The 21,675-nt window shown below is 40.0% G+C and overlaps 1 protein-coding gene across 2 annotated transcripts in view; it reads right to left on the bottom strand.

The window, feature by feature from the left end:
* Window positions 1-3,596: 3,596 nt before the first annotated feature.
* TENM1 (teneurin transmembrane protein 1) overlaps window positions 3,597-21,675 on the bottom strand; it is a 158,079-nt gene continuing 140,000 nt past the window's right edge. For both annotated transcript variants that reach the window (XM_029084592.1, XM_010166503.1), the window contains 7 exons: window positions 21,168-21,340; window positions 19,380-19,615; window positions 13,033-13,329; window positions 8,553-8,940; window positions 6,652-7,872; window positions 6,022-6,164; window positions 3,597-4,550 (listed from right to left, as the gene is read on the bottom strand). In XM_029084592.1, the coding sequence (XP_028940425.1) occupies window positions 3,792-4,550; window positions 6,022-6,164; window positions 6,652-7,872; window positions 8,553-8,940; window positions 13,033-13,329; window positions 19,380-19,615; window positions 21,168-21,340 (3,217 nt within the window). In that variant the 3' untranslated portion in view covers window positions 3,597-3,791. The remainder of the gene's footprint in view (window positions 4,551-6,021; window positions 6,165-6,651; window positions 7,873-8,552; window positions 8,941-13,032; window positions 13,330-19,379; window positions 19,616-21,167; window positions 21,341-21,675) is intronic.

Below are 21,675 nucleotides of genomic sequence, written 5' to 3'. Positions count from 1 at the left end.
TTTCCTTAGACAAATAATGGCAGGTGACAAATGCCCGGACAAATCCACAGCGAGTCCAACTCCACCGGTCCCAGATCCTGCCGAGAAGCGATTCCTCTGACAGTCAGGGCGCTTTCCACCGGGTAATGTTTTGTATCAAGGACGGGTTTAAGTAACAGTCAGCATTTGACAGGGAAAACCCTCACGGCTGTCGGCAGCAGCCTGATCTGAGCGTCACCGCGCTGGATCAGCCTCACTACAGCGATTCCCCGCGAGCAAGCTCACACCCTGCCAGGGGTCTGACAATTTGTTTGCTCAGGCTAAAACAGGAGCTCCTCCACCTAAACCACCTTCTCCTTCCAAACTGTACCTGGGCTTCCAGCAGCACCATCCCCACTGCTCACCCTGGGAGAGCTCCTGCTCCGTCACCCCAGCCCTGGCGCCAGCGGAGCAGGGGCTCGAGGGGCCGGGAGCGCAGGGCAGGAGGACGCTGGAGAGCTCAAACCAAACAGCCAGGATGTCTGTACCAAGTTGCACATTGACCAGTTCATATATATTTATTTGGCTATGTTCTACATAGATATCTATATATATATATTTATACCTTTGAAAATGTTCTAGATCTGCTAAATAAATATGAAAGCTAAGGAAACATTACTTGTACACACTATTCGTTTGGCTGTCATAAAAAATATAGCACATATTTCTCATGGTAGGTACTTTGCTACAGGATAGTGTGCAATACTGGTTTTCATTTTATTATTTTATTTTATTTTAATTTTATTTATTTTAATTTTTTTCCACTTTCAGAACCTTGTTTGCAGTGCAGAACACTAGTTTCAATTTATGCGATCTAAATAACAGTAAAAATTTCCATGCCATTATTTTTCCTTTTTTGCTGTTTCTCATTTGGGTCTCTAGGCTATAGTGCAAAATAAAAAAAATAATTAAAAAAAGAAAAACTACAAAAAACCCCAATACACCGATAAATTGGTCTAACTACTAGGGAAAAAAAAAAAAAAAAAGAGTAGACTGAAATATTCCCTGCCTCCATCTGAGGTTGTTCATGAACAAGATGGTCCAAAGCTCTTTGCTACAGTTCTCACGAATCACTGCTGGCTGGCCCATGTGTAGCTATGACTTCAGTCTCCAGTGCTCTTTCAGTATTAACTCGTTAGCACTGTCCTCTCAAGACGACATTTTTATTTAGCTTCCTAAATTTCTGAAAATGTTACGATGGAGGCATTTTTTTCTTTTGTAACCGGGCCACGTAATGTCATGTGATTCTTTATACATCCATATTCTCATCAGAAATATTGTTCAAAAATGTACCTTAGACTGCACCCAGGAACTGGGAAAATGCCAAAGCTGCTTTCAGCGACAAACTTGTAACACATTTCACTCTTTGACCTTTTGGCATAATATGAGAACAACAGTAATCAAGGCAGTATTAAAATACACCAGCTGTAGGTAATACAAAGTGCATTTCCTGCATATAATACAAATATAACTTTAAGAAACTAAAGGCACAAGCTAACTAAATATGTATTACATACTAGAAATGCACAGTTCAAGGTAATTCTAATAGCTTCAAATATTTTTTTTATAATGGATATTTAAAGCAGTTTGAAAATGATACCTCATCAGTGAATTGCAAAAAAGTATAATTGCTTAAAATATAAGTAAAATAGACTCTAATATTGACATCTTGGATCAGTGATAAAATACATCATCACGTTTATGAATGCACTCTCTATATACAATTCATAAGTTATTCTTCCATTGATTAAAAGCATATTAGAGGCTCAAGGATTTGAAGGTCCATTTTTAGGCTGGTGTGGAGGTATTCAAATTCTCCATGATTGTACGGAAAATTATGGAAATCAGAGCTGTCAAACCTGGATGTTGTCAGCTCCCAATTCTGTACATTAGTTAATGATGAGCCCGAGCAGAATGCGTATGTGCAGATTTTGGTCCACAGTATCCCCTGGCTGGGGAGTAGAGGGTGGTTTTTAGGGGCCAGGCTCTTGCTCAGCCTGACCCTGCACCCCCAAAGCTGCGCTGGCTCCCGGGGAGCGGAAGGAGTCTGGAAAGAGACACTAATGGTGTGAGGCTGAGACCGGAGCCCAAACCCCTGGGAGGTTCAGGTCTCAGGTGCCAGTTCAGGCTCATCTCTAACTTTGGTACAGTCTGCTCCACTTGCCCAAAAACAAGGGAAAAAAGAAAACTGGAAAGAAAGGAAGGAAGACAAAGAAAGCACTTTGTTTGCTTTAGTAAATATGAGCAGAAATTGTTTCAGTATATTTACTACGTTTGTTTTGAAAGATATGTGCAATAACATCACTGTTACGGATACACAGGCTCTATAACAAGACTTTGAGCTCCCTCTGAAAGTCAGCAAAGGAAATCTGCTTACCCATCCCCCCCTCTCCGGGTGCCCTCCCTCCCCTCCCGATAATCAGGACTTTTAAAAATGACAAGCTGAAAGAAGGATAACCTACTCTGCTATGAAATAACTGTGTCAGCAGTGCATGATGCCTTGGGAAATAAAAATTTCTGCCCATGCAATATAATGCTTTTCTATGTGCTCTAGATATCGAGCTGAAAAGTGAAGAGTCATCCCCAAAATGTTCTACGTTTATCAACATACTTACTGTCCACACTTAGGTTCATCAACTCCCAACCCACCAATCTTCAGACTCGAAAAAATGAGTAGTACGACAGGATTATTAATTTGAGATGAAAAGAACGCGATGCCTAAACCCAACAACACTGCAGTTTCCAAACGACCTGTGAAAAGACAAGTCCTGGCCCAAGGACTACAGACAGGACTGATCCTGCATGGCTTGTTGTTACTGCACTGTGTGGGCTCTCCCAGCTGGACGATGGTTGGCCCAAAAGCACTGAGTTACAGCCCAGTTTGGAGCACAGTGATGTTGGTGGAGAGGCTCCAGTTGACTGCAGTGCTCACAAAGCCCTTCTCTGGCCACCTCCGACGCCTGGCTGGAGCCCAGCAGTGAGGTGCCACCCTGCACCCCTCCGCCAGCAAGATCAGCAGCTCTACGTGTGCTGCCGGACTCCAGCATAACCCAGTGCTGAGGGAAACCTTGGGAGAGAGGCCCCCATGTGCAATCAGAGACACAATGTGGTGTTCATCACTGAGTGGCTGGAAGGTGGCTACGGCCGAGCAAAGCTGAAGGCCGGTGGGGGCAGCCTTTCCGTACTGTGTTCAGTACCAGTCGGGTTTCCCAGGACAGAAAATCCCTTAGAGCACAGCTGTGAGGAATGACATGTGCGGGGTTGGTGAGCAACTACAAAGTTTCCATACACAGTCTGGTTTCTGTATGCAATCCCTTGAATTTATGGGAGACCTCACTGGACTAAAAACTACCCAGTAAACACGGCTCTATAACTTTTAAATAATTGGTGAATTAGTAAATCAGCAACAACGAAAAAGTTGTGTTTCTTTAGAAGAAGGCAGAGCACGCTGCGATCTCCGCTACCCCGCAGGGATGTGCGGTGTCACCCCGGGCATCTTGCGCGCAGGACGCGCTGCTCAGCTGTCAGGACTCTGCTTCTGAAATTTTTGAATACTGCCACACAAGAACTAAAAATCGTCACTGTCATCTCTCAAAGAGTTAAACGAACAATATTAAAATACCATCTTCTGTCACATTTAAAGGCAGTTGGATATGTTTTTTTCCTCTATATTTATATATACAGAGTTCTGATCTAGAAAAACCAATACAATAAACCGTTTTACATTTAAAAACAGGCAGTCTTTGGTGACGCAAAGGCAGAGATTTTCTTTGTTACCTTCTGCCTATTTCACTCTGTCTCATAAAGTGAATATTATTGGCACTGTCAGAAAGTTCGAGATACTGCTCCACAGATAAAACAAAATATCCATCGTAGCCTTGTACCCGCCCAGTGCTTAAAAGCTGCTGTTTCTCTCCATCTGTCCATGCCCTAATACCTTCTTCCCCTTCCTGCAGCCGTCTCTGCTCCTTAGTCCAGGCCTGAGCCACAGCTCTCTGCCTGGCTATCTCTAAGACATGGTTCTTTTCTTCTTCCACCGTTGTTCCGTACCGAACGTTAAAGCACAGCGCGCCGTGCTGGAGCTGGATGTCAGCAAAGCGTCTAGTCCTCCCGTTGATGACAGAAGTCATCTGTGACACTGTGACATTGACACCATTCTCCAGAATGCGTCGTCCTCCAGTGTTGCCGATGAGGGCCAAATCTTCTTCCAAAGACCCCAGCTTGATGAAGTAATGCGTGTCTCGGCCCTCGATGGTGAAGTGCAGGTTCTCCAGGTAGTGAGCGTTGTTGAGGATGGCAGCAATGCGCCGGCTGTCCTCGTTAGCCACACCTATAATGTCAGCTGTCACTATACCGTCCTTTATAGCGAATTTGATGCCTTTTCCGAATACTGAAGGAATAGCTGCAAACCTCGGCTGCTTCACTCCCTCGTAGCACTTGCCATCACTATACCTGGGGGTCATAGGAAGTTGATCCAAGGATATAAAGTTTCGGAGTTGCTTTTGTAGCTCACACTGAATACCAAGGATAGTCTGGAAAAGAAAATACCAATCAAGTTTGCAGGAGAGGCCTCTTTGCAGTTCATTGCAGTGTCTCACAGACCCTACCAATATCTTAGTTGCTTAGAATGGATCTTCAATTTGTTTGTACAACACTGTGCACATCTACAGAGCCTGGGTATATACACAGGCTTTCTAATCACCTAAGGTATTGCTTTCTGTCACTTGGATTCTCTAGTTTCTAGAAAACAACTGTAAAATGTGTTTATCACAAATGCTATTTTCCAATTAATTCTTGCTTTTTTCTTCCTTCCCTCTTTGAATTGTTACTCTAATGGCTGGTCTTTCAACTTCTAGGCATGGGGAAGCCTGAACTCAAAGCTGTACTCTCTCACATTAATCCATGCTTCATCTCTGTGTGTCTAATTATGTCTTCTGTAAAACAGCAATAACAGTTTTTATTGCCCTTTCTTTAAGGAAAGAAGGCTGTGAAGGTCTCAAGACACTAGAACAACAGGAGCCACACAAGTATGTCAGATCTGTAGATCTTGCTCCTCATTGAGTCTAAAAAAACCCTCACTCCAACCGTCTGTTTGTCTTTTAACACTATACCTATCACTACACTTTTTCCATGCCTTTGTAATAGCTTCTTTAATATCTCAGTGGCAGTTTTACATGGACACACTCCTGTATCTGGAATGAGCTCTGACCTTCCAGCCCTCTGCACTTTGTGCAGTCATTTGTGCATGGGAAAAGAAGTGTGTTGAATGCTAATAATGTGAACTCACAGCACTTTATACTTCCTTTTCCTGACTACATTAGAGGAAAGGCATCTTTTCTCTCTCATCTTTACAAAATCGTATTTCTTTGTTAACAGATGTTTGTATGCTCAAATGCACAACATGAACACCTGCTCACAATATCGGTAGTTGGTCCTGTTGCACTTACACTGATTGCTAGACCTTGATAGCTGCTGCATGGCTCTTCTTTACTGAAAATAAGCCCTGGAGCAAGGCTGAGGCTTACAGATTCCCCTACAAATCCATAGCAACATTTCTGTTTTCCTGTAATAATTATGCAGAGGTACAGACTTGTAAAGCTGTTTATACCCTCAGTGATTTTTGCATCTCTTGTGGCATCTTTGCTAGCAAAGATGAAAATCTGTTGTTTTAATTTTTTATTTCCACAATTTTTTTGTAGCTTTTTCAATCTTCACACCAATACTTTTATCCTTTTGCCTATCCTGCCCCTCAAATTTGGATGGTTTCTCTGTGAACAGCTGCAATGTTTTTTCACTATGTCCGTAAAAGCGTCTCCTTAAAACTCTCCTCTGCTCTGATGCCTGTACATTATGTGACAACATTGAAGTTTCCAGCATTGTTAGACTATTTGCTTTGTCTGTTATGTTGAAAGACACAGTCACGTTGTTTCCTTGGACTCCAACATTTTCTAATCAAATTCCTTAATTTAGTAATAGAAGCAGCTGAGCAGAGTTTTTGCTAACCTTTCCAGGATCCCACTCTTGGGTTTTTGTTTGAAGCTGCAGAAGTTCGTATGTTGTCTCCAAAGCTTCTATCTCTGGCTTTGGGAATCCAGGTAGTACATTGTGCAACTGGAAACCAAATAGTTCTAGCCAACTTCCAATGTCTACAAAACAAGAAAAGGATGCTGGCAATAAGGCACATAAATCCTAGAAAAAGTGAAGGTAGTTTGCAGAAATCCCAGCTATGCAGAAATAATGATTTCACATCAATTTATGTTTTTGGTACTGGTTACAGCATTTACTGTAGCAAACAAATTATTTGATTACAAAGCATAGCTATACTCAAATCAATAGCGTACCTTCTATCTATTTATAATGGAAACAATTCAAATTAAGCTGCCTCCATTCCTCTAATTTTAGCACTTAGAAAAGCAACAGAAACAACTATTCATTATTTTCTTGGTTACCATAAAGGCTATAGAAAACAGATCAAGCTCAGTAAGATGTTACCTATTAAAGAGATGACTTTAATATATGTAAGATTAGAGCCAAATAGCAACTTTGGATGTATGCAAAAGATTTCTGGAGGCTGGAATCCACACCACAATATGATCAAAAGTTATATTTTCATGAGAAATGTGTTACTTTTACCTGTTGTATACTTAGCAACATCTTGGATTCTTCCAACTGGGTAATTATTTTCAAATGAGTAGAGATTAAATGGTTGTGGGACAGCATTCAGGTGTTTCCATATATGATGATTTGGTGTCGTCCACCGACCAGCAATGACATCATAGTCTCGCTGACCCAGATGAACTAATTTAGTAAGAGAATCATAGAGTCCTCCATGAAAACCAATGATAACCTGGAAATCTGGATTGGTGTCCTGGTAGATCTCTCCATATGGGGTGTACAAAATTTCTTTTATGACTTGGCCCCGACTGCTAAATATAGCTAGAGGTGTTCCAGTGTTATCACAAGCAACATAATATTCTTCTCCACTGCTTAATTCCATTGCAATGAGATGGCCTTGAAGATCATAATATAGGGATGTTATTTCCGAGCTAGTATGATTGTACAAGTGAGTAACTCTTATTGGGTTAGAGAGGTCGGCATAGAAGAACTGTAAGTGTTGTCCTAGGCTTGATTTGCTTGCAACTCGTCTTCCAAGACCATCATAACAGTATTGCACAGTCCAGCCAGACACTTTGTTGTATGCTTTGTTCAGCAGACCATTAGAGTTGTACTCAAAGATCTCATTGCCTCTTTGCCTGAGAAAACCATCTTCATCCATTTTATACTGAATTTCTCCAAGTCTGGTAATGCGATCTCTCAGATCGTATCTCAGAGGAGTGAGGCGTGCACTGTTTCCATGGCTCAGCAGGTTGATGTTGCCATTAAGGTCATAGCTGTAGCGCCACTGGGTTTTATCATTCACAGACACAGTCTGAAGTTGACCATCAGCATCATATTCATAAAAATATCTTGTTATATTGGCATCTACACCTACGCGTATATCACAGATCACCATACGACCCATAGTATCATACTGGATGGTCATCCAGTAAGCAATAGACTTGAGAATTTCATATTGTACTTCAATTACCTGGCCATTGGCACTAAAAATTTTGGTATGTTTCATCACAGTGGTGGTTATAACTTGGTTTAAATCATAATTAATTACACTGAATTTCCCAAATTGTTCAGTCCTGCCGGAGACATCGACGTAACGGTACAGATCTATGGGAAGAGGCGTCTCGTTTATCATGGCCTGCATGCTCGTGACACGGAAGTTGTTATAGCTATAGTCAAATCTGGCGTTTACAAGCCCTTCTTCACTAAACCTGAAGATCTGGCGACCAATAAGTGGACCTGTCCAAAACAAATATGGGAAAGAAGAAAAGCAAGAAAAAGAATGAATTATGTCCACCGTATACTTACCCTACAGATCTAGAACAGACAGGGGATGAACTCAAATACACTCTTAAGACTTACTGCTCCTTGACTGTCTCAGAAAGTACCACTAACTAAGAATATGTTAGATTATTCTCTGAAAAACCTTTATTAATGCTTGCTCTACAAAATATTTATATTTTATTAACATTTGTTTAAATTAATGCTATTTTATTCATAATTATTATTTCTATTTACGTATAAGATAATTCTAAACTGAATTTATTTTACATGCTGATTTCCTTCCTCATATAAACAGTCCTTTTGAATTTATGTTATATTATGGTATAAACAGGGAATCTGAAAAATACAAACAATAAAACAACTTGATTTAGTATTTAGCAAATATCCACACAGTGGAATAAAAACAATAAAACTTTATAAGAGCTATTCCATACCAAGCAATAAAAAGAAAACTGTATTTCAAATGGGACAGCTATATACGCCTATGGACAGAGACATAGAGATGTACACATATATTTTTCTATGGAAACATAAAATATAAGAACTTGTAGACATAAAAATAATGTGATTTCATGCCAGGTAAGTGCAGGATCACGGCCAAAAACTTAAGTAAAAGTAGTCACAGTTACACAAACCTGTTTGCCTGTATCTGATGGTACAGATGAACCCATCATGCATTAAATGTATTGTTTTAATAACCCCAGAAGATTCCTCGTAGGTGAACGTGACTTGGGTAGTATCATAAAGAATCTCGGAAAGTCGGGACTGTTTGGTGTATTTGTAAAGGACTCTGCGTCCTGTCCCAGGATACAACGTTTGCAGAAGCCGTCCGTCTCTGGTGACGTCCTGTATGAAAGCCGCAGAGCTGTCCGGAGGGGTATAGATGTTGCGGTAGTACCCGACGGACAGCATGGTTTGCAAGGCATGGCGCACCATGCTTGGCATGGTCACCGACACCAGGTAGTCGGACTGGTCGTACTCAAAGATGTAGCGGCGCTGGCTGGGCAACAGGAGCATCACGGACTGCAATCAAACAGAAATGGCAGTGTGAGTAGCTGATCAAGCAAATGATTATTCCTATAGTGAGGGCCTGAAGGTTAAGGAAATGCTGAAACAACCATCCACTTTTGTAGTTTGCTCTTACTGTCATTACAATTCTAAATGAAGCTTTCAACTCCAGGAGACCTGTCCAGCAACAACACAGGAGGAGAATAAGTCTAGAGGAAAGAACCGTCAAACTGGAAGGCAGATGTGGCTCTCAGTAGCATTTCAGTCTCAGGCTGACTTGCTGTGTTGCTTTGAAATATTTAGGTCATCCTCCCAGGAAGCAAAACCAGAGTGAACTTCCTCACACACAAGCAGAGCATCTGCACCAGAAGATGTTTCTAGAGGAGGTGGAAAGGGGAAACTTCCAATGATGTGTATGAGGTATTTCGCTTTTATTGGCACTCTGCATCTCTCTAGCACAGATCTATACCTTTTTCTCTATGTCTTCTATTAAATGCACATTGCCCCAGAGGTCACAGTATCTCCACACTTACAGATGGATGAAAATAGTCTGCAGGTTCTTTGGTATGACTACTTCTATCTCTGGTTTTTAATGTTTACAAAGAATATAATTTCTACACAGGTACTTGATATTTGCCCCGTGTTGGTTAATTCTGGCTGGTCAATGGAACCTAGTTGGCTTGTTTGGCTGATGAATGTGCAAGCAAGGCAGATATTTTTCTGTGCAAATTTGAAGTTTGAGTTCTGTAAACCTTTTCACCCACCACTTGTGTAAAGTCACACTGTCACCGAGTACAAGCCCACTGGTAAACAGTCACTATTGAAACAAGCATAATGAAAACACGGAGTGAAAATGTATGGGAGAATTTTGTAGCCCTCCCCCAGCTCCAGTAAGTGGTTTGACTGGACCAGAGCACTGCACATCCCTGCCACACTGTCTGAGCTGGGACGGAGTGCTGACACTGCACAGTTCTTAGTTCATGGACCAAACCTGCCAGGCACATAAGCAAATTTGTCAGGCTTCTGCATGACTGAGACATCATGCAAAACAAAGTCCTATGAGAAACTGTGTGACTGCTGTTTCATAGAGCATTGGGGAAACAAATCAGGCATTTTTTCCCTCTAAGCTAAAAAATCTCTCTGAAGAAAACATGGAGAGCTCTGCCCTGCAATGTGTTAAGTAACATTGGCCCCGAGCCACTTTTCTCTGACAAATAACCCAAGTGTTTCTTCAGAGGACCAAAGATAGGCTATGCCTTGGCCATCCTCTCTGCATCCCCGGCCCTGCGCCCTCCCAAGATGTATTTCTTCCTGCCCCTGGTGAAAGACACCTGTCACCTGTACACAAGCCAGAGAGCACCAACATATGCCACTCGCAAGTTATCCTCTGCCAACTGGTGATGACAGACCTTTAAACTGAGCTTTTCCTGATCGCTTTATTGCTGGTCTGCCAAGTATTTCTAACACGCACAGTGTTTTGTTTTCACCTTCAGTCAACAGTCCCCAATCTGCAGTAAACCACTGGCTGAACTCTCTCCTAGCACTGATGTGCCGCCTCTCTCTATATACTGCTCCTGGGCCTGTTTTTAAGCTGTCTGCCATTGACAGAGTATGAATAACAAGATCAGAAACATCTCTTAATATAACTTTAGTGCCCTTGTGAGCCATTTTTACAGCATTTTGTGGCTTTTCCACTTTTGTTCAGGATAGTAAAAGGACAGACAGTACAAGGGTTGGAGACTTACTATCCTCTCTAGCCTATTAGATGATACTATAAAGAGAAAAAAAACCTAATTCCCAATTCATCCTAATAATATTTCAAAAGATTTTTCAACTCTTTCCACAAATTGGGTTCTAATTGTTCTGAAGGATTTCAGAGGGTAGCTCATAAAACATCCAAAAAGCTAGCACTTCATGAAAGCAACCAGAACCTCGTCAACCATGTAACGATTGATGCGGCACGGTATAATGAGATAGCCAGCGGCAATTACTCGGAGCTCTACTGGGAAGACACAGAAATGCTGAGCATCACCACTAGATGTCATTTCTGTCCCACATACACACGCGCTCGCTCATCTATTTTGTCTGGTGGTTGAACGGCAGGATTTTTGGAAGCAAGCTTGGAGTATTCAGGAGATTTTATAACACCATTAACTAACTGAGGAAAGTGACCAAAACAAGAGGAACTGAACCTCATCAGTAAAAAATATTTACAGTGCTACTATTATAGTGCTTTTTAAAACCTAAATTACTGGAGCTAATTTTGTAAGGCATAGAGATTTTTGAAGATGTACAATTAATTCATCAAGTGCTAAAAAATGAAGAATTAAATAACTATGAATTGGAAGTGAACTATAGAATTGATTTTCTGATAAAAGGAATCACTGGGTCTTACGAGGTTTACCTTTAGCAATCATTACATAATTAACACAATGAGTTATTGACTTTAATGGAGCCACAAAATGATATTTCAATGTCTAATTTTGTCAGTGAATTCATCTTTCTTTGGCACAAGGAACAAACAGTGATGAAAGTACATTAAATAACTGTAAGATTGTGTCTATCGTTTGTATGGAGACAATCAATAATTATGTTAAGTTACAGCACAACCCAAGCCTGCTGCTACCTCAATCAGGATGCTTTTGCCATTTGCTTCTACAAGATCATTGGCCACTTGTGTAGAATTCCAGAATAACAGTTTTAAGTTATATGACTTTATTTATAAGCTTGTCATAAACTAGAACAGACAAAGTGGTTTGGAAAGATAAGAATCATACATCTTTCCAGAATTACGGTCCATTAGACCTAAAGGAAAAAAAAAAAAAAAGATTCCTCCAAAAGGCAAATTGCCCAAATATTTGAAAGCTGTACTAAATGTCTGCCTACTTGCAATATGCAGAGGAGCACATGGACAAAAGAAGCCCTGACAAATTTATCTGAAACAAACTTCTGAAGCTTCTAGGGTTTGCCAATCTTGTTAACATGTGCAAGAACCATACTGCATACAGACAAGGCAGGAATCACATTTTTGTGCATTCTCCAGTCTCAATTTTTCTCTGGGTTAGGTTTAAGTTTTTTGAGGATCAAGTTTAAATACATTCAAAATAAATACAGAAAAGTTTATCTTAAAAGTACACATTGGAAACATTTTAATATATAAATAACTTCAAAGTCATTGGATTTCTTGTGTGGAATACCCCCTATCAGTTTTACCCCACCTGCCCCTTCCTAGCCTTTCCCTGCAGTTAACAGGTTCAGAGAAAATGTTCTGCAAACTCCGAGTGTATTGGATAGTCCAAGATCTTGCTATTTTTTAAAAAAAGCTTAAAAGGATGCAGTTTGAATAGAATTTCACACTAAGTTCTGAAAGCTTTAAAAATACAGATTGGCTTTTTGGTTTTGAGACACAAGACCAAATGAAATGCTTCTACAGATGGAGGAGATGCTGTTCTTCCTTAGTCTGTACAACACTTATTCCCCCATTTTGTGACCATTACCTAGACACATAAATGAAAATTACAGTACTCGGGCAATTTAGTCATGAAGACACTATAAAAGCAGAGCAATAACTCATTTCATATTAATGTTTCTCTCCCCAAATGGCCCTCATAAATAGTGAAATAATATTTCTCCTCACGGGATCAATTTCTTTTTTACAGTGCAGCACGGAATAGGTGCAAGCTTGTACTCACTGGTTCATAATTTTGGCTTAAAAGAACATGTTTGTGGGGAGTTCCCTTCCCGTGACTTACATTTTTGACTATGCTATACAGAGTAGCAATGTGTTTTTCAGTAGGGGGAGTGTCCTTTGTTCACCTGAACTTAGACTGAAACCAAGAAATCATTTTTACCTACCAGTTAAAACAAATCTGAGGTGCTGATAACCTTCTTCAGAACTAAACTAGGGCAAGTTTGAACGAGTGACGTGTAGGTCTAAGCATGTCCAGAGATGTTTTTATCTAGTTATGTAATTGTATGCATTTTCTGTTTAAAAAGCCTTAAATACTCTTGCAAGAGGTAGCGTTATAACATAGTTCACAATATAATATCCATATCAAAACAAATATTTCTGGCTTGGTACAACAATCCACTTTTAAAATTATTTACCTTTTCTAAATATGTGTAACTCCATATTTTGCCATCTGCCCATGTTCTGGAAATTATGTTCCCGCTTGGATCATACTCCATTTTCTCAGTCCAGGTTCCTCTTTGGATATAGGTGACTAATCCAGAATGTGAATAAGTGATATTGACCTCATTGTACTTGCTGATGGGTGACCATAAAATTGGGCGTCCTGTCTGGTCATACATAATCCGAAGAGTGAATTTTCGATGATCATCATAAATCTTTCCTGTTCTGGTTACATGATCGAAATCAATGGAGAGCAGGTTTCTGTTGTGGGCCTAAACACAAAGATACAGTAAGGTAAGAAAAAGGTAAGTAAGGTAATTAAGCATCTTAATTACACACAACACAAACATTTCTGTGTCAGCTCTAATAAAAATGTGCAATGGTTTAACATTACGATGGAAGATTTAGGCCTTATTAAAGACAAGAAAATAGAAAAATATTCAGATGTGAAACAGGAGGACCAAGAAACAAAATGCTACTTGCATTCAGTGTGATTATACCTTGTGTTACAGGATGCTTCCTATTTCCATGTGCTAAACCCTCACCTCTGCTCTCACCTATTCCTAAATTTTTCTTCTTTCTTCTCAACTTTCCTCTCTCTGTGGATGGACTTTTTGATTCCAGCCAAAGATGTGTAGTTAAGCCCACAAATTAACAAATATATCGTATCTCACATCCTCTCTCTTACGCTCCATTAATGTCTCCAGGTCAGCTTCTGCTCTGGGACAGCTCGCACCGAGTCACATACCGAGGCCACAAAGGGAATTGCTGTGCATGCAGCTCCCCAGTACCCAGCTCACCAGCGTCCTCATACTTCTTCACGAAACCACCCCGCTCCCAGAGCTCATGAAAGCCAGTGGCATCGGTGCCTGGTGCCAGCCATATTCCCTGTTGCAGCTCTCTCAGCACATCTGGGACCTGCAACATTTGTCAAACTCACTGTGTCCAGCAGACTAACAGAGTGACTGTTCTATCATCTGTTAACATTTATGGTCCAACAGGAAAATGCAGAGGGGCAGCCCAATTCTCAATTTGAAAACAAGTTCAAAGTTGAGCCAGATTAACAAAGACAAAACATATTTATCCAGTGCTTTCATCATCTACCTCCTTACATCATTCAGTCACTGGGCAATCGCTATTAAACTCCATTTAAATCAGAGATATAACGTAGGGAACCATAAGACACTGTTCATCGACTTGTCTTTTTCAGATCAATGCTCAATGTACTCGTATTAATCTACTGCATTTTATCTAATCATTTGTATTCATCTATTCCAATTAATAAATTCCTTAGAGCAGAGCTGGTGTCAGTGCAGGTGTTAGCACAGTGCTCAGCACAGTGCCTGCTCCTCATGGAGACCTGGAGGCATGGCCATAAAGTAAATGGTTAAGAAAACCTGTTTAATAATTCAAGCTGGGATCATATAGTAGTGGTTATTAGGAAGAACATTTTTTTCTTTCCCCTTTCTGTTTTTAGATACAAAATAATTTGAAAATCTAGAAGAAGCAGGTGTTCTTTCTTCAACTACCATTCCTGGGGTTTTATATACACACATGTCTAACTTTAATAGCGTTCATTTACAATAGCTGTAAAATACCTATATACCCCTGTAGACTGCTGTAACTATTACAATTTATGCTCTAATGATAGTTAAGGAGCCCAAGTAAAATGTGATGCTCAGTTCAACTATATTTGCTTGTATACAGTCTGATGGATTAAGTTTATTATAAAATATTTCTTTGCAAACTTCTTGCAAATTCTGAAAACAAACCCTCTTGGTGGTAAAATAACTGAAAAGTAGGCAGGAGATATACCCTGGCTCATATTCATTTACTGTCTATGTACATATTTAATGTTCTTATTGCTATTACTATTATTATTGCAGAATGCAGTTAGGAGAAGGGAAAGTCTTGAATACAAATTGCTTGTAATCTAAATTTCAGGGACGATACAAAAAATGAAAATGAAAACCAAACAGAGGCATAAGTAGCAGTGAAGTGGATAGCAGCACTATTTGAAAGCTCACAGAGTTAAAATAAGGTTTGGGTGGATGACATTATTTCCCTTATATTCCACATTTTATGTCTCATTTGTTTACTTTCTTATATTAGATCTCAGTTAAATTTAACATCCTTCTCAAGGCAAGACAGGGTGATACATGGGTAGCAGGTCTCATTTCAAAGTTGTCACTGAAAAGCTGATTTCAGATCCCCATGGCTTCTTAAAGATGGCTCCTCCAATGTACCTACAACGCAGTAAGGAGCCCCTGTGAGAGGCTGGAGCTCATGTTCTGTTACCAACCAGGGAAAACTGGTTTCTGAAAGCAATGCCAAGTCAGAATTTCAGCTGATGAAAATAGGGAGAAAATTCATCTGACTTCAATAATAATCTCAGTAGTGCAATAAAAAGATATATTTATTACATATTTTTAAACATTCATTGACTCTACTTCCATTAGTTTTATAGCTAGAAATTTTGCAGTGTAAATAATCTCATAAATGTGCACCTCTCTTGACTTTCACTCTCAAACCTAAACTGTCTACAATGTGTAAATCAGATGAGATGATTGTATTATTTCCTTGTCTGTGTTTTGATTTGAGTCAACGTAAACTGACACACACTGGCAGAGGTTTGGTCCTATCATTAGAACTTGCTGTACGACTGGTAAATAAAGGGAGATAATTTGCTAAACGCAACAATAAACATAGCTGTCAAAGCCTGTATCTGCAGGACTTTTGAATGGAGGCCAGTGAGTTACTTCCTTTTCTAGTATTAAAGAAAAAAAAAAAAAAGGCAAAAATACTGGCCAAGTATTCAATTTTCAATTTTGTAGATATTCAGCTATAAAACCTGGACTGCATCCAATGCTAAGTTCCTCTAAGTCATGCAAACGACAGGAGGGAACAGAGCTGCATTCTAATCAGTTTATTACGATGCATCATGCTCAGAAGTTTTAACAACAGCCTTTGCTTCATTTTTAGAAGTCAATTAAAATAGCAGTTCAATTGATAAAAAAGAAGTTTGCTAGATTAAGATTGATGTTAAAATGCCTGATTGTACATGGATTTATTATCAATACAAAATGCATACATACCTACAGATTGTTTTATATACTTTCAGGAAGTGCCAGGGCAGGAGTCCTGCACTTAAAGGAAACCTTTGATTAATTCCTGTTTCCAACATTGATTTAGATACTGAGATAAAGTTGGATGTCTATTCTAGCATTTCAGCTAACTTACTCACTTCTGTTCTATTTCTAGAGCAGGGAGTTCGCACCATGCAAAAATCCCACTTTTTAAAACACAAGGTTCACAGCATTATTCAGAACATGCTAACAGCAGCCTCTTTCCAAAACTGAAAATAACACTAATAGAGTGACATGCTTTCAAGATGGTTGCTAATTGCGATTAAGAATGAAAAATGTTTGGATGACGTAGAGAAGGAAAAGTTTTCTTCTCTTCAACTAGGTCATCCTTTATCTCATCCCCAGTTACCTGCCTTCTAATTTATACCTCTTAGCACTCAAAGCCGTTTGTGTCAATGATGATATCAGGATTGATCTCTATGCAACATCGTTAAACCTCATTTCTATGCTTTTTTTTTCCTCAGAAAACTCTTCCTCTGTGCTGTTTTTTTTGTTTTTTTTTTTTTTCTTTAACTGAGGGCTCCTGCAAGTCTGTTCATTTCCATTGAGAACTGGTCCAATCCCCAGAGCTTTTCTTTACATATATTTTCAAAGTTCAGCATAGTTCTTTCTGCCCTACATTGCAAGCTTTCTAACACACTTCCTATTGTGCCAGTCATGGCATATTAAGTGTTTAAAAAGTTTCTTTTTAAAATATAACTCACTAGAAGTTTTAGAAGGTCTCACCAGAACCTCAACCAGCAATAGGGCTTCTAATGATGCTACATTTTTTTTTCCCCAGCAGGACTCAATTATCTGTCAACAATCAGCTCTAAATCCCTTTCATTATTTGGTGTACTACTTCAAACACACTATATGATGGTATTTTTGCTTCTGCTGTCCTGCATATTTCATTAATCACCAAGGAAAGATAGCTGTCTCTGGGTAAAGTCTGCTGCTTCTTTGCCTTCTTCGTCAGCTGCACTGTTCCAGCTCCTTCCACTGACTCCCCACTCCATCAGCATCCCATGCAAACATCTCAGTGCTAAAGCTGAACTCCAGGACCCATATATTTCACCTGTCCTCCAAAATCCTTCTTATTGGTAGCAACAGCCTCAACAGTCCATTTTTCCCTTTCTCTTGTGCCTATTTACATGGTGTATCCCATGCGCAGAACATTTCTCCTCCTTTCCACGATCAAATCCTCAATTAATGTGCTATCCCATCAGATTCCCTCCAGCCTTGCCCTGTAAGCCCTGAGACAGATGGTCCCAGAGCTCAGTACAGTCAAGGGTGGGGAAAAAGATTCTAATAAAGGCAGCTGACTTGTCCTTCTGCGTAGGCAGGGACAATCCATAAAGGTATAAAAAGACACAATCTACAGAAATAACAATGTTCGGTTACTGTGGTGCTAGTGGATACTTTTGGAATGACAGAATATAAGACAGCAGCACATCAAAATAGTTCTTATACTCCTTCACCTTCCACCCTTTCACTGGGTGAAGGGGAAGAAGGAGGAGTACATGAGTGGTTCTATGCACCAACAGACTTATCCAGAGGTAGGTCCATCAGATGAGCTCTGGATAGCTTCAGTGTTGCAGTATTTCAATGAGCATTTTATGCCTCCAGCCAGAATCCATTTAATTCTGACCAGTTTGTGAATTTCCTTCCCTTTTTTGGCAGGCAATATTAAGGATCATGCAGAAGCAAGTGCAAATGAGTTAAAAGAACCTGTACTCAGTGTCAACAATAGAAAATATAAATTGCATAATAGCAAAACTGTGCAGGATGAAATAGTTATATTAAATATAACTGTGTGAATGACTTGGCTAAGGCAATGTAAGCAGAACAGATGACTGACTACACCCTTTCCATTTAAGATTTTTATTATATAAGATCCTTTAAAAAAATGTGCCGTACAATTATTTAAACACAAAATCACACAGAAATCAATTGATTAGGTAATGTGAGAGCCATGGAGGCCATAGTTTGGAACCTGGCATCTTAACACACATTTGCCACTGTAATAAGTTCAGTTGCCTCCCTGGGCATTGCTAAGAGGACTCATACTATACTAGAGAGGAGACAGTCAGAAGATGGGCAAGAAAAACTAAATGAAGCTTTTCCCCACTTGCAAGATCCTAATAAAGTAACTGTGACTGTCAAATCTGAAAGATGCCCTTTCAAATGGGTGTTTCACACGCAGTGGCCAGTCTGGGTAGTTCATCCAAGTCTTGCGTTTCTGATGGATCAGCACAGTTGAAAACCAAACAGATTATATACTTTTAAAAAATACATAGGATCTCATAGCCAAAAGACAATCCAGAGATTTTAATAACCATCTCTATATTTTCAGAGCTAACAGATGTACCTTCCAGACAGGTTGTAGTTAATAATGCAATATTTTCAAGGCAAAAATTCCCAGTTGTACTGCTGGTATGGGCATTTTAAGGGGTATTCATGTGAAAAGCAGAACAGATTTTGTAAAAAAACTATTCTGCAAGGTAGCAGTCTCTTTGAGCCTTAGTGTTACCTAATTAAATTCTGAATGTTGACCATCTGTCATTGTAATCTGTGAGTTCTCCTCACAGATAAATATAAGCCATGGATGCAATGTTAAAGTAATTCTTTATTAGAGCCATAGTGTAACCCAGCTGTAGCAAGTGAGAGGGGTTGAGAGTGAGAGGTAGAGGGTGGAATACACAGTCTGTGTGGATGGACAGGGAGGCTCTACATCGCTCTGGCTTTCAGGAAATGCACTAGCCAGGACACCCAAGGTGTGCTCTGTGAGACCCTCTGCCCCAGGCAGAGCTTGACACCTCTTATTTCCCCCAGAAGAAAGAGGGTTGACAGATCTGAGAGAGGCAGAACATGGCTCCAACTCTGCTGCTCTAAAAGAGTAACTATGCAGAATCCTTTGCTCACAGCTTCTTCCAAAGCCATAATTAAGTTCTTAGTTGAAAAAGAAGATGAAGGAAAAAAAGTAATTATGTCTCGAGGTCAAGTCTTGCAACCAAAATCAAACAGAGATCAAACATCTCTGCAACTGTCGGAGGAGTTTGGTTTTGAAATTCATGGCTGGGGCCCACCATTGATATCAACTTTCCATTGCTCTTACAATGTAGAACATTTCAACACAATTTTAGTTCAATTGCTTTCAAAGGGAACACTGCACTTTACACAAGAGGAAGCCTTACCCTTAGCCTTCTCTCAAACGTGGAGATATTGCCTTTGGTCTGCTCCCTCCTTTGCCTCCATTCAATGAGATTTGAGTTATGCTCTCCAGGAAGGGAGATATTGCACTTCCCTAATGTGGGACTTACAACCCCTGCTAGAATATGAGGCTCCGTGTTGAGTGTGATTTCCATTCCACTGGCAAAGGTGACTCTCAGAGATCCATCTGGGCTGACCCGGTAGATATTCTGTGTGTTATCTGTCAAAAAACAACCAAAACCAGGGAACAGAGAAAAGTTCAGAACTCCAGATTTATGAAGCAAATGTTAGGTGCAATAGGGTTTTGTTTGTCCCTAGGTTACAGACAGCTGAACATACACCAACTGCAGTGTGATTTTTGCAACCTGTAAGCTCCAGGTTTTCCCATGTCTAAAGAGCTTTTTATTACACCTGGCCTGATGATTTCCTGTGGTCCACACAGAAGTAACTGGTCCAGCTCTTGAGATGTAAATATATGGAAAAAAGTTGGGTACGTCAGAAAATGAAGATAATAACCATTACCTAACAGGCATTACATCAAAACAGACTTTGTGACTCAGTTGTAAGGATACCATGTCTGGTTGGCTGTTCACAGGGTGCCTTGTGATAGTTTCACAGAGAAATGGAAATATACAAATTATATGAATTGATAAATATGATAGATATAATGACAACTGCAGCTGCTCATTTCTGGCACTGCACATGGTGCGCTAGTGCATTCCTGAGACAGAATTTAGTAACATATCAACTTTGAGGAGTTTCAGATTTAGGGACAGACATATACAATCAGGCAGTCAGTAGATGATGCAAAGAGCAATGGGGTCATTTGGCCAAAGGCTAACAGGTGATACAACAGCATAACATAATTATTTCCACTCGTTCAGTGCTGTATGTGCAGTGCAGTAGTGAAGAGGAATGAGCGAGTATCTTGTGAGGTGAGTTCTTCCTATTTTTTTCTTACAGATCAAAAGCTGAGAGGAAGAAAAGTTCTGTGACTTGCTCAGAGTTACAAAGTTTTTCTACAGCACACCTGGAAGGAAAGCAGAGAGCTATTTCCCATCACCTCCTCTCTCAAAGCCTGAACAATCCACTGACAACAAAAATTCATCAAGGAGAAAAACGTTCAGATTGATTAAACTATTTAAAACCAGAACTTTGGTGATGAAGCTGCAAAATCTGGAGGAGGACACGGGCACTTCCATTAGGCAGAGAATAAATTCTTCCTGAGAGATACAATATTGCCAGGGAAATACTGTGGTGTCTACAGGGCTTGAGTCAAAAATCCCATCCCCAAGGCAGTCACCAGCAGAGATGGGTCATGCTTTCCTCTTACCTACAAGTGTTGCCACCAGGACACAGCCCTACCAGAAAGAATTCACATCATTAGCCAAACAAGGCATTTCAGTGTTAAGATGTCAGTGGAGCATGTTGCTCTTCTGGGTAGTATTTCTCAGAATAACAAAGTCTAAGTCCTCCAGATACTGAAGCAGAAAGTAGCACGTGAAGCCTGGAGACATGGGAGATTTCAGTAATTAGAATCTATCCATGGGACTCTTCTAGGAGGAAAAGAATTCACTTGTGGTTTGCTTCCAATTGGTACCCCAGGAGAATTATAAGTAGTATCTAGCTATTTGTACTGAAGCAAGGAAGAAACAAATAAACTAATTCTAATGTCTTTTTTTTTTTTTTCTGGCAAACAGTTAAGAATGCAATAATGTCTAGAGTTTGGAAAGTAACAATTAGGGAAGAAATAACAGAAATGCTTTCATTACCTTGCTTTAAAGTATATATTGTAGAGGTAGCTGAGAAGTTTGTGGCTGTGATCACATTCTCTCTGTTTGAAGTATCAAGTTCCACTCGTGTCAGTTTTTCAGCATCGCTATGGAAACTACTGACTTCCCCGGTTGGGAATGTAGCGTTGGTCAGATGGCCATCGGAGTCATACCTGCAACAGATGATGTTAAAGAGCCATGAAAATACATCGCTATTGTCTTGTAGATACTCCTAAAAGAAAAAAAAAAGTGAGGAAAAAGTAAGAAGCATTGTCAACATTGTCCAGTAAGTAAAAAGGCAAGAATTCGTGCTTTTATTCACTCAAAATGCATTAATTCCCTAATCCGAATTCCTGCTTAGACTCTTTTTCACTGGTTCTGGATAAAACACAACTGGGAATAGTATGAGATCCTACCTACACCATTCAGGTTCTGCCAGAGGCTTCAGGGCTGCTCAGAGACAGTCGGGGTTTAACCCACTGGGATGTGATACAGGAGGGTGGCCACT

The sequence above is a fragment of the Antrostomus carolinensis genome, unplaced genomic scaffold (assembly GCF_000700745.2).
Source record: "Antrostomus carolinensis isolate BGI_N321 unplaced genomic scaffold, ASM70074v2 scaffold38450, whole genome shotgun sequence".
NCBI classification, from domain to species: Eukaryota; Metazoa; Chordata; class Aves; order Caprimulgiformes; family Caprimulgidae; genus Antrostomus; species Antrostomus carolinensis.
Note: the sequence above shows the minus strand (reverse complement) of the source record. Positions and strands in the feature narration are given on the sequence as shown.